At 47.1% G+C, this 18,802-nt stretch overlaps 1 protein-coding gene across 3 annotated transcripts in view; it reads left to right on the top strand.

Annotated features, from left to right (window-relative positions):
- LOC146813789 (cap-specific mRNA (nucleoside-2'-O-)-methyltransferase 1-like) overlaps nt 1–18,802 on the top strand; it is a 944,292-nt gene that overhangs the window by 252,095 nt on the left and 673,395 nt on the right. For all 3 annotated transcript variants that reach the window (XM_085610252.1, XM_085610251.1, XM_085610253.1), the window contains one exon: nt 742–940. In XM_085610252.1, coding sequence (XP_085466378.1) covers nt 742–940 — 199 coding nt within the window. The remainder of the gene's footprint in view (nt 1–741; nt 941–18,802) is intronic.

Below are 18,802 nucleotides of genomic sequence, written 5' to 3'. Positions count from 1 at the left end.
GCTGGACGCGGAGCCGCAGACGACGCCTAGCGAAGCGCAAGGGTATTGCTGACGAAAAATCTTTCTGGATCCAGCCTGACGCTTGGTGATATGCTAAGGTAAGGAATCTATCTAACTAATGTTTCTTACAGATATATTGTTACCGAAGGTAAGTAACTTGTTCATTAAGCAAAATGTTTTAGCACTTTTGACCTTTATCAGTATGGTGACCAGTTGAAAGCTCTATTTAATATGCCAGTGCATCATATTGCTGGCTGTCTAAATGAAACTAAGCTGTCCTCCTGGTGCTGTGACATTTACACACTTAACAGTGTGAAGGGATTGCACTAAAAGGCAATCATTTGATACAGAAAAGTGACTTAAATCTGAGAGTTAAGAACCCCTGTAACTCATTTGGATATTATATTATATTGTATATGTATGCTAAAATGCTAGGATGTCACCCATACTGGAGATCAGTTGTCACTGAAAAGTAACCTTTTTTGACCTGTTACATCAATATCTACAGTTGCTGTTCATAGTATCTTTTCCCCATCGTTATGGTTGTTTTGCTGTCATTTTACCTTTAAGTTGTCCAGGATGCTGTCTTTTAGTAGTTGTGATGAAAAGCCATTGGAAACATAGTTGCTCACTTTCTTATATTTTGTTAATAGTGTGTTTAGCCATTAGATGGTGAGGAGAACATTTGTTCTTGTTTTTTACTTAACCTCTGTTGTGTTTCTATCTCCTATTATACATTAGTGGCCTCTCCTGAAAGATCGCGATCCAGAGCTGCTGTATTTTGCTGATGTCTGTGCGGGGCCTGGTGGGTTCTCTGAATATGTGTTGTGGAGGAAGAAGTGGCATGCCAAGGGGTTTGGAATGACCCTGAAAGGGCCAAATGATTTCAAACTGGAGGATTTCTATTCTGCGTCAAGCGAGTTATTTGAACCGTACTATGGTATGTTCCATCACTTTGTCAGATATGTTTTGTTATGATGCTTTTTAAAAGGCTGCTTTTGTTTCATTCTATTATTTAGGTCTCGCCTTCGCAGCGCGCATGCGCTGCATAGGAGGACCATTAGCCGTTGCTCTGCTGTTTTTTGGAAGCACATACTCGTGCTTGTGGCCGCATCCACCTTGCTAGTGCGAGCAGCAGCGCGCATGCTAATTAGCTGTTGTTCGCTCCCGCAATGCGGATGGTGCCACAAGCACGAGTGTGCTTAAAAACAGCTGCTGCTTCTAGCGCGATTACTTTCACGGGCGCGCGGCCGTGCCGCTTTCACGGCAGTGAGGCCAATGTTTGTATTGCTGTTTGGTGATGTGCTCTGACAAGCTCTCTGCGTGTCCTCTTGTGCAAACCCCTGCAGTTTCTCTGCCGTCGAGTGCAACGTCTGCCCTTGAGGTCTGTAATCGGGCCAGGCGGCATTTTACCCTCCAAATCCTCCCTGTGTCGCCTCCCACGGAATCCTTTCTTTTCTCTCCTAACTGCACGAAATGTAAACGGTTTACGGGTAAGCAAGGATTAGAATTAGTGTGGTGATTGAAGAGGGAGTAATTGCGTCTACTAAATGTGGGTCTGTGGAAGATGGGCCATGGATATTTTCACTCTGTGTCTTACACCTAAGCTCTTCTCACCCTTAAGAAACGACCTCAGACTTTCACATGCTGGAATTCAGGACACGACTGCAGCATGTAAATCACTATGTGCAGTCCTATTACTGACAATAAAGCAAATTCTGGGTTCTTCCATCATCAGATTGTCCATGCTAAACCTGGTTTGTCCCGCAACCTTGCAGCTCTAAATGTCTTTAACAGTTTTTCTTTTAACCATGTTCTACTGCGACGTCTGTGCAGAGGTGTAGATTTGAAGCTGATTTACCAGCATTGGCAAAGCCAGGATATTTAGCTTAACCATGCTAACCTACTCAAACGCAGGTTTGCAAAAATGTTTTTTTCATACATGCGCTTTAAAGCCAGACCATTTTACGTTGCCAATGCTGGTTCACCCTAGAGAGAAAGACAAGGATTTTATTGTTCGGTCATCCACTTTCCACTACCAACTAGAACTTTTTTTGCTACCTCTGGTGGCAAAATGACAAGCTTTCCGCTATTTGTGGTAGCACCGCTAACCACTTGCCTACAATGACTATTATATAGCACCAACCCTGACGAGCTCTGTGCAGGTGAATAGCAAAGCAGGCACAGACCTTGCTAAAGTAAAAACTCCAGGTGCATCAGAATTGGAAAGTGTCTGTGGCCACACAAGCCTTCTCAAAGGTCCACACACGTTGAGGTGCTGTGGAAGCACCTTGGACTGCCCTCTACGATGTTTAGCTTGATGCACAGACCGTGACCCACCTACGGTTGCTGGCTGCTACAATTCCCTTGACTTTTACAGTATTATAGTAGTGGGATGGAAGCTCCCTGTGCTGTTTGTGCTGTGTGTGTGGTTAGCCTTCGCTGCTATTGCCTGTGCTTTGTTTATGTATATGTATTTGTGTATGCAAAGGAAGTTTGTACCATTGCTGCATGTGATTTACTGGGGCTGTCAGCTGCAGTGAAAAAGCAAACCAAAAATGAATTGTAGAGAGTAACTTTGAGGTAAAGAATTTAATGTGTGATGGATGATTCAGTGAACCTTTGAAATGTGAAATAGTACCTCATGTCCTGCAGTGCAAGCAATCCAAGGGAGGTGGAGTGATACATAAGGTGAAAGAAACGCCAAGACAATATTTAAAAAAAAAACCCTTTATTTCCCTTTTTTATTTCAAAACGGTTAATATACCAAGGCTATCAAGCAGTTCATTGCATTTTAATCGTATCATTGTCCACATCACTTTCAGATTCACGAGCTTTCAAAGCAAAGCACTGCTTCCACCCCGTATCAATGAGTCATGGGAATAACAGCTATATAATTTGTACCATATCCAATTAAAGCCCTATTGCCCCATCCCCAAATTGCAATTTTAAATTGATATCACCTGCCACTGCCCTCATCCCTTGCTCTTCCAAGTTATTTTCAGTGGCCTGCCTGTCTTCTTTCTGAGCCCCAGTCTTGCTTGTATCACCTTTATGGGTCTGTCTTACCTCTTCTTTCCAGAGAGGGCCCCATATATCCTTTGACCTGTTGCATACTGGTTGTAGCATCGCAAATCAATCTGCTGATTCGTTACAGCAAACACCATCTCTTAACCAGGCCTTAGTAGTGTGTGGTTGTCCCTTGAGTCAGCCCATGGCAACTCTTTGTTTTGTCAATAATTACATTATCACTGTATGTGTATAAACCTGCGCTGGGGACCGGCAACATAGACCAAAAGGAACCAACATAAGATTCAAACTTAGTTTGTTACCAGTAATATCCTTAAGTACATTGTTCACCTCCAACCAGTAGGCTTCAACAACCAGATACTGCTAGGCCAGGTGAAAGTTTCAGGGCATTGGTCATCGGTGATATATCTCACTTTGTGACGCATCAAATTTGTGCATTAGTGCAGGGTAGTAAGGCAGATGGTTGAGAAACTTACAGAGAAGCAACTTGTGACTTGTTGAGCGAAATCAGGCTCCCCTATGTGCAAACAACATTCACAGTGCTTGTCATCTATGGGATGTCCCAAATCTGTTCCCCTCCAACGTCTCAGTGGGAGATCACCGGTTTCAATTACATCCAAACATAGTTTAATGTTTAGAGACACATCTACTGGTGGACCTCAGTTAATGAGGTGTGTAAGAGAGGTGTATTTGAGGACGCCAGAGGAAATTCTGGAAAGGCATGCCTGAGTCGGGAGTATATGAATTTCCTGATTAGTATCCATCCCTGCTTTGTAGTTTTCAGGAGTCTAGAGGCCCCCAGGAAACAAATGCCAAATTTGTGTAATATCCTTCTTAAGAAGTCTGGTCATTACCTCCTGGTTCGAGCATTGGGGAGACAATGAAGAATGGGCCAAGAGCAGGACCACGGAGTACCATATTTTGAAGCCTGCCTTATTGGCAAGTTCCACCATGCCTACTACGTTTGTCTTGTAAAATGGTTTCCATTTGACGGTCTAGGTTGCTTGACTAACAACCAGCTCTGGTACTGTACAATAACTGAGGTAGATGTGCTATGGAAATGTACCATACCGCTGCAAGATAGTTTCTTTGGTGGTCTGTGTGAGAAGTTGGCCTGATGTATGATGTCACTAGTTCTAGTGTACACCTTATATCAGTCCAAACAACCCTTATGATGATTGGTTGTAAAGTCAACCTTATAGACCAGCTATCCTAGTGGTAGCATGGACAAGAGCAGTCTTAGACTAAACTCTGAATGGCATGTGAAGCCAGCTGTGATACCATATATAATCCCTTGAATACCAAATGAAAGGACACCACAACAGATATATATATAAAATAAAGTGTATTTATTCTAGTCAAACCCTCAGCACTCTTTATGAGATTAGAGGTAAGTACAACACAGTCTTCTTTAAGCATTCATTAAGCCACACAGGTAAGTAATACGGTTAGGCCCTAGGGGCCACGCAAACCATATACTAAGTAAGTGGTATAAGGACCACTGTCACGGAAATAGGATAGGCCTAGGCCTAGGGAATCGCTGGGGCTACACTGCACTAGCAACAGTTAGGAAGTGGGAGGCCCACGGGATTCAGGTGCAGAGTGGAAACACTCACGCGTAATGCGTAAAAGTCGATAGAATTACTAGCAGTTAGAAATTAACAGTTTAAGGACACTTCTGGTATAGCTAGAAAGTCGAGACTCGGAAACTAGACCCTAGGATAGTCAATACCCTTGTGAGCACCGAAGTACCCAAGTTACCTAGCCCACAGGCTGCGGGTGCATAGGTGTGATCTTGCGTCGGGTTTCGTCGTGGACTTCTATGGATGCCTGAAGGAAAGTTGCTGACAGGCAGTCAGTGAAGAGTGTCCGGTGGATCCCAAGGCTGGGATCAAGAAGAGAGGAGACCTGCAAGCAGAAGGGACAGAGTCAAGGTCACTAGCCAGTGACCACGTGGAACCAGGAAGGAACCAGGCGATGTCGTGAAGATTGCAGGTGAAGGTGAAGCTTGTCGCTGCAGCCACGCGGACCAGGGAACGTCGAGGACGACCAGGACCAGGAGGCAAGCTGTCCCACGAAGGCTCTTGCTGTTGGCAGCGTCGATCTTCGGTGCAGATGGTGCTTGGGGTTGGGGCTTCTCAATCCCCGGTGCACAACTTCGAGGGTGCCTCAGAAGCTGCGCTGGAAGATACTTGCCACTTTTCCCAGGTAGCCGGTCCCACGTCTCTCGTCGCCTCCACGGATCTCAGCTCGGCTGTGGATGTGGATCAGGGTCGGAGAAGTCTGGAAGTCAAGGCTCTGGTCAGGCTCTGCAGTCGGTCCCTCGTAGAACTTTAGCAAAGCAAAGGGTAGTCTCTTGATGGTGCCTGTTTGCACAGGGTAGCCACTCCTTGGCCACAAGGGAGATTCTTCAGTCTTCTTCTTTCGTCGAATGTCGAAGGTCCAGAGTTTCTGTTCAAGTTGCAGGTTCAGGATAATCTAATCTCCTGGGGCCCAGCTACCACTCTTATCCAAATCTGGGGGGCTGGGTTACCTGCTAGGTCACGCCTTATGGGTGGGACCTGGGAGGGGGGTGGTTACACCCCCCTTCCCTTTGTCCAGTTTCGCGCCAGGACTGGGGCTGGAGAGCCCCAGCACCGGTTTGAACTGGACTATGCACGGGACACCTTGTGTGGCAGGAAACCTATTGTCCAAGCCTCCCTTGCCGGGATCACTCCCAGCAGCAGGAGGTCAGACTCGTGTCTGTGGCAGCAGCATCCATTTTGTGATGCTGGGGCTCTGGTTAACTTTAACCGGGTAAGTAGGTTACAACATGTCTTCTCCCTCTAGAAGGGAGGAATAATATCCTCATCCCCAGAATTGGGATGGGGGTATTATTCCAAAGTGTTAGACACCTTACACGACATGTTTTGATAAAGCCAAACCATAGTTACCATAACCGTTTAAGATTATAAGGTACTTTAAGAGTATATGGTAGGCTATATCATAGAACAGCTATAAGGACATGGTTCCGAAAGCTGCAGACAGGCTCAGCTCATGCTAGAGCACCATCTCACATGTTACCAAGCACTCTGCCTCCAGGATTGTTAAGGCCTGCCATAGGAGTGGCTGATAGGTACACATGTGTCTATATGTAAGTTAGGTATAGGAATACTACACCTAAACAAGGGGTGATTACACGACCTTGCCCCAGCTGAGTGATCAGCCAGTTGTGTCATAATGGAAGGCCAGGCCAGGGGTGGCATAATACATGCTGCAGCCCCTGGTAGGCCTAGGGTACACCTATGCCCTGGGTACCTAAGGTACACTGTACAGGGGCCAATAAGGTGATCCTATCCAAATGGGTTATGCACCTAAAGTACATGGTATTAATTTAGAGAGAGAACAGCAGGGCTGTGGGTCTGATTAGCAGGCCCACAGCCACATCTAAGTCGAAAACCAGTAAAGCAAAAGCAAAAAGTGGGGGTGAACATAGAAAGCAGACCCTACTCTCCTACACAACCCCCCCCCCAAACTTAGGGACATTAAACTAACCTTGACCAGTTGAGTCTTCATGTTCTAAGTGGAAATATCTGGAGAGCCCATCTGCATTGGCATGGTCAGTCCCAGGTCTATGTTCCACTGTAAAGTCCATCCCCTGTAGGGAAATGGACCACCTAAGAAGTTTGGGATTTTCACCCTTCATCTGATTTAGCCACAAGAGGTGCTTATGGTCTGTCTGAATCTTGAAGTGAGTGCCAAACAAGTATGGCCTCAGCTTCTTCAGGGCCCAAACCACAGCAAAGGCCTCCCTCTCAATAGCTGACCAACGTTTCTCTCTAGGGGTCAGCCTTCTACTTATAAAAGCAAGGGGCTGGTCTTGACCATCTACATTCAGTTGTGAAAGAACAGCTCCCACACCTAACTCAGAAGCATCTGTCTGGACAATGAACTCTTTGGAGTAGTCTGGACTTTTCAGAATAGGTGCACTGCACATGGCCTGCTTCAGGTCATCAAATGCTTTTTGACAGCTTACTGTCCACTGAACTTTCTTTGGCATTTTCTTGGAGGTCAAGTCATTAAGTGGCGTCACAATGGACCCATAGTTCTTAACAAACTTTCTGTAGTACCCAGTCAGGCCCAAGAAAGCTCTGACCTGAGTCTGGGTAGTTGGAGGAGTCCAGTCCTTTATGGTCTGGATCTTGCTCTCCAGTGGTTGAACCTGACCCCCACCAACTAGGTGGCCCAGGTATACAACCTTGCTCTGCCCTATCTGGCACTTAGTGGCCTTGATAGTGAGGCCTGCCTTTTGCAGGGTCTCTAAAACATTCCTCAGGTGGACCAGGTGATCCTCCCAGGTGGAGCTAAAGACAGCAATATCATCAAGATAAGCTGCACAATAATCATCCAACCCAGTAAGGACTTGATTCACCAACTTTTGGAAAGTGGCAGGTGCATTCTTCAAACCAAAGGGCATTACCACAAATTGATAATGTCCTCCTGGGGTCGAGAAAGCAGTTTTGGCCTTTGCACTCTCAGCTAGTCTGATTTGCCAGTAGCCTGCTGTCAGGTCAAATGTGCTCAAAAACTTAGCAGCTGCCAGTCTGTCAATGCTCATCTGCCCTAGGTATTGGGTGGGCATCTGTCCTAGTGACAGCATTGAGACCTCTGTAATCCACGCAAAACCTCATCTCTCTCTTACCATCTTGGGTGTGAGGTTTTGGCACAAGAACTACAGGACTAGCCCAAGGGCTCTCTGAAGGTTCAATGACTCCCAGCTCCAACATCTTTTGTACCTCAACGTTTATGCAGTCCCTGACATGGTCAGGTTGCCTGTAGATTTTACTCTTCACAGGCAGACTGTCACCAGTGTCCACCTCATGGGTGCACCAGTTTGTCTGACTTGGGGTCAGAGAGAACATATGTCTGTAGGATTGCAGAACCTGTCTGCAGTCCTGTTGCTGATGGACAGTGAGGCTGTCAGAAAAGACCACACCATCAACTGAGCCATCATCAGGGTTCTGAGTCAACAGGTCTGGGAGAGGGTCACTCTCTTCCTCCTGCCCCTCATCTGTAGCCATGAGTAAGCACATGTCTGCCCTGTCAACATATGCCTTCAATCTGTTGACATGAAGCACCCTGTGGGGGCTTCTGGGAGTCCCAAGGTCCACCAAGTAGGTGACTTCTCCCTTTTTCTCAACAATAGTGTGGGGTCCAGACCATTTGTCTTGGAGTGCTGCTGGGGCCACTGGCTCCAACACCCACACTTTCTGCCCTGGCTGGTAAACAGTCAGCACAGCCTTTTGGTCATGCCAAGCTTTTTGGAGTTCTTGGCTTGCCTCAAGGTTTTTAGAAGCCTTCTTCATATACTCTGCCATCCTGGAGCGGAGACCAAGTACGTAATCCACTATGTCAAGTTTGGGTTGTCTGAGAGGTCTCTCCCATCCTTCCTTTACTAAACATAGGGGTCCTCTTACAGGATGCCCAAACAAAAGCTCAAAAGGGCTGTAGCCAACCCCCTTTTGTGGGACCTCTCTGTAAGCAAACAGAAGGCAGGGTAAAAGGATGTTCCATCTTCGCCTAAGCTTGTCTGGTAATCCTTTTATCATTCCCTTTAGGGTCTTGTTGAATCTCTCAACAAGCCCATTGCACTGTGGGTGATAGGGTGTGGTGAACTTGTAGTTTACACCACACTCCTTCCACATTGCAGTCAAGTATCCTAACATGAAGTTGGCACCTCTGTCAGAAATGACCTCCTTTGGAAAGCCCACTCTGGAGAATACTCCAAGCAGGGCCCTTGCCACAACAGGAGCTGTTGTGGTCCTCAGGGGAATAGCTTCTGGATACCTGGTGGCATGGTCCACTATCACCAGTATAAATCTGTGCCCAGATGCTGTTTGTGGGTCCATTGGTCCTACAATATCTATGCCCACTCTTTCAAAGGGAACCCCCACCACAGGTAGTGGTATGAGGGGGGCCTTTGTGGTGCCACCTGATTTGCCACTGGCTTGGCAGGTGACACAGGAGCGACAAAACTCCTTGGTATCTTCTGACATATGGGGCCAGTGAAAGTGAGGGACAAGCCTGTCCCAAGTCTTGTTCTGGCCTAAATGTCCTGCAAGGGGAATATCATGGGCCAAGGTAAGAAGGAAGCCTCTGAACTTCAGTGGTATGACCAACCTCCTGGATGCACCAGGCTTGGGGTCTCTAGCCTCTGAGTACAGTAGCCCTTCGTCCCAATACACTCTATGGGTACCTTGAGCATTCCCTGCAGCCTCAGCAGCAGCCAGCTGTCTGAGGGGTTCAAGAGAGGGGCAGTCTAATTGAGCCTGCCTCAGATCTGCCCATGAAGGTCTCCCTGTCCCAAGAAACTCAACCTGATCAGGTTCAAGTTCTTCTAGGACAGTTCCTTCAGGGCTCTCAGAATCATCCTCCTGGGAGGGCTGATCCACCACCTGAGGCAGGGGGGAAGGCACAGCCTTAACCCTACTGCTCTTTCTCTTGGGTTGTGACTGGTCCATAGTTTCAGGATCCAGCACTTGTTCAGTGGTGCACTTTTTGGCCTGTGACCTGGTCACAGCAAGGACATGTGCATCTATCCCCAGCATTTCTGCATGGGTCGTATACTCCACTTCAGACCAAACTGAAGTTTCAAGATCATTGCCCAGTAAATACTCTACAGGAAGGTCTGAACTAACAACAACTTTCTTGAGGCCAGTTACCCCTCCCCAGGAGAAGTTAACAATAGCCACACTATGGGAGGTAGTGGCATTGCTAGCGTTGGTCACTAGGTAATTCTCACCTAGTATGATCTGTCCAGGGTCCACAAAGGCAGGTGTCACCATTGTGACACTAGCCCCAGTGTCCCTGTAGGCCTGAGCCATTCTTTGGTTGATAAAAGGAGTCTGTCTGTACTTGCCCAGGTTACTGGGGCCTACAGTAGAGCACAAAGCTAAGTCCCCATCACAGATCAGAACAGCCTGAGTAGGTATTCTGACTAGGCCAGAATCCTCCTCAGTTCCCAGGGTTAACCCTACTACACCCTTTTGCTGGGAACCACCACTTACTGCTGGACTAGGGGGTACAGTTGCCTTAGGGGCAATGGTGGCTGGGGGCTTATCCTTTTTGGTGCACTCACTAAACCAATGTGAGTTGGACTTACAATAGTTGCACCATGGTTTCTTTTGGCCATCTTTCTTTTTATCCTTTTTGGGACCACCCTCCCCCTGAGCCTTTTGGGGGCCTGGTGAAGACTTCTGGTCTTTTTGTTTCTGATCATTACCCTTCTGGTCTGCCTTTTTCTGATAACCGCCCTGGTTCTGTTTTTTCTGCTTAACTCTAGTCCTGACCCATCTATCTGCCTTCTTTCCCAATTCTTGGGGAGAAGTCAGATCAGAATCAATCAGGTGTTGATGCAGTAGCTGGTTTTGACAGTTGTTAAGGATTTGTTCTCTCATGATCAAATTATACAATCCTGTATAGTCCTTAACCTTACTTCCCACTAGCCAGCCTTCCAGCGCCTTAGTGGCACAATCTACCATGTTAGACCAGACCTGAGTCTGTGTCTTCTGGGTATCCCTGAACAACAACCTGTATTGTTCAGTGGTTAGGCCAAACCCATCAATCAGAGCACTCTTCAGGACAGTGTAATTGTCTGCATCCTCATCACTAACTGTGAGGAGCTTGTCTCTACCTTTCTCAGAGAAGGAGAGCCACAAGATAGCTGCCCACTGACTTTGGGGTACCTGCTGTACTTTGCAAGCTCTCTCCAAAGCAGTTATCCATTTGTGGATGTCATCCCCACACTTGTAGGGAGGGACAATCTTGCTCAGGTTTCTATTATCATAGTGCCTGTCTCTATCCTTAGGGATATTGCTGCCACCAGTGGGTTCTGACCCACTTAACTTGTGCTCTCTAGCCAGTGCAAGCTTCTCCTTGGCAAGGGCAAGTTCTTCCCTCTGAATCCTCAGATTAGCTTCCCTCATTCTGGCTTCATGCTCCTTTTTCTCAGGGGAAGTCATTCCCCTGTGAGAGGAAGCATTAGAGATGCTAGAGACATGGGAGTGGATGGATTCCCTTGAAGGGGATCTGTCCCTCCTGCTTCTCTGTGTAAGCCCACTTGGGGGTCTGTATGGGGGTACCCCATGCAAACTCCCATGTAAGCTTAGGTTAGCCTGGCTAAGTCTTCCTACTTGGCCCTGGCTGTCTACCTCTTCATCTGAAGTCCCATCTGACTCATCTGTGGTGGGTAGACCCTCCTTTGTACCTAGGGTACTGGCCTGTGAGGCTCTAAGAGCATCATACTCCTCTAGGAGTTGTACTAGCTGAAGGAGGGTAGGGTTTGCACCCTGTTTTAACTTTCTGGAGGTACACAATTGTCTCATCTCCTGAAAAGTTAGGGTAATATCTAGAGGGGGTCTTCTGCAGACCTGCCCCTCCTGAGAGAGCATCTTCTTGATCTCTTCCCAGAGACATGATCTAGTGAGGGTGTGGTGTGTGCACCTACCTACACTAGTTGTTTCTACTAAACCTCTCTGGTAGTTGTAGTCCGGGTGTGTTACTCCCTTCAACCTACAACCACTAAGTCCAGTAGGACTTAAGTATTATAATCTATGGTATATGTACCTAGACAATATCTGTGTGATCTTTCAATTTAGTATCTCAAGATTACAATGGTATTACAACAGCAAGCTCAGATCCCAACCGCTGCTCACCAATGTGAGAAGTTGGCCTGATGTATGATGTCACTAGTTCTAGTGTACACCTTATATCAGTCCAAACAACCCTTATGGTGATTGGTTGTAAAGTCAACCTTATAGACCAGCTATCCTAGTGGTAGCATGGACAAGAGCAGTCTTAGGCTAAACTCTGAATGGCATGTGAAGCCAGCTGTGATACCATATATAATCCCTTGAATACCAAATGAAAGGACACCACAACAGATATATATATAAAATAAAGTGTATTTATTCTAGTCAAACCCTCAGCACTCTTTATGAGATTAGAGGTAAGTACAACACAGTCTTATTTAAGCATACATTAAGTCACACAGGTAAGTAATACAGTTAGGCCCTAGGGGCTACGCAAACCATATACTAAGTAAGTGGTATAAGGACCACTGTCACGGAAATAGGATAGGCCTAGGCCTAGGGAATCGCTGGGGCTACACTGCACTAGCAACAGTTAGGAAGTGGGAGGCCCACGGGATTCAGGTGCAGAGTGGAAACACTCACGCGTAATGCGTAAAAGTCGATAGAATTACTAGCAGTTAGAAATTAACAGTTTAAGGACACTTCTGGTATAGCTAGAAAGTCGAGACTCGGAAACTAGACCCTAGGATAGTCAATACCCTTGTGAGCACCGAAGTACCCAAGTTACCTAGCCCACAGGCTGCGGGTGCATAGGTGTGAACTTGCGTCGGGTTTCGTCGTGGACTTCTATGGATGCCTGAAGGAAAGTTGCTGAAGAGTGAAGAGTGTCCGGTGGATCCCAAGGCTGGGATCAAGAAGAGAGGAGACCTGCAAGCAGAAGGGACAAAGTCAAGGTCACTAGCCAGTGACCACGTGGAACCAGGAAGGAACCAGGCGATGTCGTGAAGATTGCAGGTGAAGGTGAAGCTTGTCGCTGCAGCCACGTGGACCAGGGAACGTCGAGGACGACCAGGACCAGGAGGCGAGCTGTCCCACGAAGGCTCTTGCTGTCGGCGGCGTCGAAGTTGGACTAGGACTCACCAAGCCTTGGCAAGCGGATCCCACGAAGAACGGAGGACTTGCTTCTGGTGCAGACCAGGAAGGTCTGGGGTGCTTCTCTTTTGCAAGGAAGCGGGAGCCAGTCTGGAGGAGCCAAACCAGCAGTGAAGATTTCTGGATGCGTCGTCACAAAGGCCACTAGCCAACGGGCAAGCAACCGGACAGGCGCGGCAAGCAGGAAAATGCAGAAGGGCCCCACGCAGGACTCGTGGAGTGTGGGGGGCTGATCTTCGGTGCAGATGGTGCTTGGGGTTGGGGTTTCTCAATCCCCGGTGCACAACTTCGAGGGTGCCTCAGAAGCTGCGCTGGAAGATACTCGCCACTTTTCCCAGGTAGCCGGTCCCACGTCTCTCGTCGCCTCCACGGATCTCAGCTCGGCTGTGGATGTGGATCAGGGTCGGAGAAGTCGAAGTCGAGGCTCTGGTCAGGCTCTGCAGTCGGTCCCTCGTAGAACTTTAGCAAAACAAAGGGTAGTCTCTTGATGGTGCCTGTTTGCACAGGGTAGCCACTCCTTGGCCACAAGGGAGATTCTTCAGTCTTCTTCTTTCGTCGAATGTCGAAGGTCCAGAGTTTCTGTTCAAGTTGCAGGTTCAGGATAATCTAATCTCCTGGGGCCCAGCTACCACTCTTATCCAAATCTGGGGGGCTGGGTTACCTGCTAGGTCACGCCTTATGGGTGGGACCTGGGAGGGGGGTGGTTACACCCCCTTCCCTTTGTCCAGTTTCGCGCCAGGACTGGGGCTGGAGAGCCCCAGCACCGGTTTGAACTGGACTATGCACGGGACACCTTGTGTGCCCCAGGCATGTCTCATTCTATTCATCCCTCCCTGCCCCAATACACTAAGGCCTGTCTGGGGTGGTGCTCGCACCTCCCCAGGCAGGAAACCTATTGTCCAAGCCTCCCTTGCCAGGATCACTCCCAGCAGCAGGAGGTCAGACTCGTGTCTGTGGCAGCAGCATCCATTTTGTGATGCTGGGGCTCTGGTTAACTTTAACCGGGTAAGTAGGTTACAACATGTCTTCTCCCTCTAGAAGGGAGGGATAATATCCTCATCCCCAGAATTGGGATGGGGGTATTATTCCAAAGTGTTAGACACCTTACACGACATGTTTTGATAAAGCCAAACCATAGTTACCATAACCGTTTAAGATTATAAGGTACTTTAAGAGTATATGGTAGGCTATATCATAGAACAGCTATAAGGACATGGTTCCGAAAGCTGCAGACAGGCTCAGCTCATGCTAGAGCACCATCACACATGTTACCAAGCACTCTGCCTCCAGGATTGTTAAGGCCTGCCATAGGAGTGGCTGATAGGTACACATGTGTCTATATGTAGGTTAGGTATAGGAATACTACACCTAAGCAAGGGGTGATTACACGACCTTGCCCCAGCTGAGTGATCAGCCAGTTGTGTCATAATGGAAGGCCAGGCCAGGCCAGGGGTGGCATAATACATGCTGCAGCCCCTGGTAGGCCTAGGGTACACCTATGCCCTGGGTACCTAAGGTACACTGTACAGGGGCCAATAAGGTGATCCTATCCAAATGGGTTATGCACCTAAAGTACATGGTATTAATTTAGAGAGAGAACAGCAGGGCTGTGGGTCTGATTAGCAGGCCCACAGCCACATCTAAGTCGAAAACCAGTAAAGCAAAAGCAAAAAGTGGGGGTGAACATAGAAAGCAGACCCTACTCTCCTACAGTCTGGCACTGTGAATCCTCCTTCCACCAGTGGACTTGTAAGAACCTCCCATCTTACCCTGGGCTGTTTTTTCACCCATATCAATAGGGACAGTGTTGTCTCCAGGTTAGTGAAAAAGCAGTTGTTCAGGGTCATGGGGCTATTAAAGAGATAGAGAAACTTTGTCAGCAACATAGTTTTTATGGGAGTTTTAGGTCCTTATGTCAACAGCTTTAATTTTTATCCTACACTCAGTTTGCAATTCAGTTCTCTCTGTCGTGCTGGGAGGGAACTCCTCATCCAGCCTGGCTGTTACCTATGTAAGGGGTAACAACTCTGTCTTCTCTCAATTAATAACCAGGCCGCAGTACAGCCCAAAATAGATAATCTCCCTGATTAATGGGGGTCAATTCTCACTTGGGTTTTCTGCTGCATCATTGCAAGTAAGATATGGAGTTTATGGGATGCGGTTCCACCCGGTATGAATCTCAAATGTTCTGGCAATACAAGCTTGTTGGTAGAAGGTGTAACCTAACGGCAAAAATTTCTGCTAGAATGCTGTAGTCCATGTTTAATAAAGAAAGAGGCTGATATGACCTGCATTTTGTCCCATCTTTGCCAGGCTTAGGAAGGACTGAAATTACTGCCTCTCCAGAGGAAGAGGACAGCCCATCCAGCTTTGTTTAGATATAAACATTCAGGAGATGAGGTTCGAGGATATCTTTTTATATGATTTGTAGAATTTGACTAAAAGCCCATCTGATTCCATGGTGCTGATTATTTTCTTGAACTCTTTTGGGGCAACTAGAGCTTCTCCAATTTCATCTTGTCACCCACACAAGGACAACCTCCTCCAAGTAGGCACCAGTTTCCTCCATCTCTATATTGCATTTGGCTGTGGAAAGATTTGCATAATACCTGGTAAATTCTTGCAAAATGTCTTTTTGTTTCTACCCGTCGCCCCTGTAACGAGCGGTCACCATGAGGAGGGGTGTCTCTTAACTGCATTCCTAAGTAGCTCTGCTATGGTTGTGCTGGCCTGATTCCCCCTAGCCATAGCTGCGAGCTAGTGCATATTTGTTGAGGTATTTTACCTGTCTGCCCATTCTTTATACTCGTCAACCGGAGTTCAATAATACAATCCATTATACCTCCTTGGAGGTGTTCTGCATGCCTTCTCTCAAGAATAGCTCATTCTGATTCTCTCTTCTGAAGCTGTTGGTGAATATCTTAGCATTTTTTAATGTTTGGCAATTGACATACCAAGAATATTTACTTTAAAGGCCTTCCATAATGTAGCTTATTGAAGAAAACATCCCATGTTCTTGAAAAACTCAACAATCACCTCCCACACTTTGTTATAAAATACTTTATCATGCAACACAAGTGAAGGAAAGAAACCTCCATCCCCACCTACAAAGGCAGTGTAACCGGGATTTTAAGCCCCAGTACTACTGGGTAATGGTCAAATTGCGTATGCCGGGATATAGATCACTATATTCGCACATGTGATATCGGGTCCGAGGAACCAGTGGTCTGTTCTCAAAAAGTTATTGTGTACTTGGGAATAAAATTAGAACACTTTCTTCTCTCCATGCTTCACTTTTGATGATCTGTGTTCTTAGAGCATATTACTGGTTTGATCTGTCCTATATTTCCTACTGGTGGCAAAACTGATCTGCTGAGTAAAGGGCCCACAACTAAATTTAAGTCTCACCCACATCTTAATCTCAACTCCCTAAACTTTTACAGAAAGGCATCTAGTTCTTAACAAATATTGAGGCGAGTCTGTATTAGGGGCACATGCATGTCCAGTAGACAATAAGTTGCCGCAAATGCCCCCCCAATACCACAAAGAATCTTCCTTCGGTGTCAGATCGCATATCCAATGAATAAATTCTTGAATTGTACTGATCTCCTAATAATAATGATGGCTACTTTCCATGTACAGGAGTTGCATGATAAAACAAGCATTGGCATAGCCAATAGGTCTCGCCTTGGGGACCTTATAAGTGTTTAGCCATGCAACGGTTGATGTTGTTGCACCAAGGATATTGTGCTGCATAACTAAATACTTATAAGGTCCCAAAAGCGAGTCCTATTGGCTATGCCAATGCTTGTTTGTTTTACACGCATGCTGCTTCGGAGGACTTGAAACTCTATAGATCACCTACAAGAACTGATATCTGGTTAATGCTAATGGGAATATGTGTCACTCTTTAGTGCTAGATTACACTTTTCCATAGTAGTATGGCATATGATAGGTCAAAGTAATCTCCACAGATAAATATCCCAGTCTATCTCAGATGTGTAGAATGCAGAGGCACAACTCCATTGGCTGCGCACCACTGGTTTCTGCTTCGATTTACAAGGAGGGTTTTCTGATTTACCCAGCAAGGTATCATGTCACCAGCCCAGTTCCTACTGGCTAGTTCACTTAGAATATGATGTCCTGGATCTTTCCTGATGCCCTGGTATGCTGGCATTTTGTAGAGTTTGCAGCTGTTAGTGATGATCAGTTTCCCCCTACCTGATGGTCTGTTAGCTTGCAGCATGCCTGACTTAGGTCCTGTGCAGTCTGGTGTGACCGTAGATCCCCCAAAAGTAGGGTGATGTCTTGGCAGGAGATGATCTGGGTGCTGCTGAGTAGGTAATTGCTGACTTTGCATCCTGCCACGTAGGAGGTCTTTCCCCATGTATGCTGCTGGAGGAGGTGATGAGGGTCTGGGAATGAGTCGGTGTGCCCACTACATGCTGTTGTCCTTGCGTAGTCTTATCCGTGCCTTGAGCCTGCTTCTGGGGATGTGGTGACAGGCCGGGAACCAGCCGCCAATTCCCACCGCATGCTCATGCCCCTGGGAGGTCTGCCTCTACATCTAGGATACCTGTGTATTCCCTGAAATGCATGCCGCTTCATAAAGAGGCTCAAACTCAGGTTGGCGTTTCTAAGGTGCTGATCTGAACCTGGTTCAGAAAGAGGCTGCTTTGGGGAAAATCCCAGTTTGAGTTATTGATTTCGCCTGCCCATTTTCCCTTCTCAACCGTCCTGGGGAGGACGACTTTTTTCTTCTTCCCCATTTCTTAGTTTAATCATTAAACATAAAACAGGCGTCTAGATGACACTTATACCATATGTGAGATCCAGTGACAAAATGTTTTGCATGGTCCAAAATAAAATCCAGGCATTTCAAAATTACCAACAATGCGGTACCCGCTATGTAGAACAGTCCCATAAACCGCAGGATGACTCTGTGGTACTACAGGCCGGTGGCTCTCAGGAGGCCCATGGCCCAATATCCAACTCAATAATGAATGACATGTCATTATGCATAAATACAATACGTTTCTGTATTTACCTCTCCTGTGATAGAGACTCAGGGGCCTCAATCTGTGGGTCAGAGTGTACATCAGCAGCTTTATTTACATAGTAAGTTTGATACGGTTCCCAATAATTCCTAGGGCGGCTTCTAGGTGGAAGCAACTCCTTAAATATCAGCTTGTGTGTTACAATACAGCATGTCAGAATGCCACTCTGTGATCAGTGGCAGTGGGCCTCCCATCCAGCGCTACACGGCGCTTAGCCAGGAGAAGTCCAATGGCCAGCAACGGGTGCAATGCTTTGGCAACCGAGAGATCCAACCCCAATAGTGCCATTTTAGGGTCGGGCTCCATGTCAGCACTAATGATTCCAAGCTCCTGGAACACTTTACACCAAAAGGTCTGAATCCCAGAGCATTCCCAGGCTAAGTGCCAGAATCCTGCATTTTCCACTCCACATCGTGGACTACTAGAAGAGTCAGACAACCTGCAGCGAAACTGGCGTTCGGGGGTGCAATATGCCCTGTGCAGGAACTTGAAGTGGAGGAGCCTATCCCTTCCGTTTAGAGAGACTGAGCGGGTACGAGTACAGCAATACTGCCACTCTTTATTACTCAACGGAGTACCCAGATCACACTGCCAGTCCTGCCTAACTCTGAGGACCTCAGTCTTACGAGTGTCTTGTAGGCTAGTGTAGAATTTTGTGTTCAGCTTAAGGGGCTCCTCCACTTTAATGAGCATTGTGAAGGACGTTGTGGCCTGTGGTTCTAATATTCACCCAGCAGGGCACACCATGCATGCCTGGCTCTAAAGAAATGGAAAAGCGCAGTGCTGGCCGGACAGCCGGATGTCCGGCTGTTGGAGTGCTTCCCAGGATACTAGTGAGCCATCTCTAAAGAAGTCGGCCATTTTTGTGACACCTATAGTATGTAGTGCCTTTCTCGCCCCCATGTCTTGCCCCAGCGAGAACCACTGACCCCACTGGAGAGGCATTTCCGGAGAATACAGGAAGTCCCCCGCTTGCATATGCAGTAGTGTCTG

This window comes from Triturus cristatus, chromosome 6 (assembly GCF_964204655.1).
Source record: "Triturus cristatus chromosome 6, aTriCri1.1, whole genome shotgun sequence".
In the NCBI taxonomy this organism is placed as follows: Eukaryota; Metazoa; Chordata; class Amphibia; order Caudata; family Salamandridae; genus Triturus; species Triturus cristatus.
The sequence above is the reverse complement of the archived record's forward strand: the minus strand, read 5'-3'. Positions and strand labels throughout refer to the sequence as shown.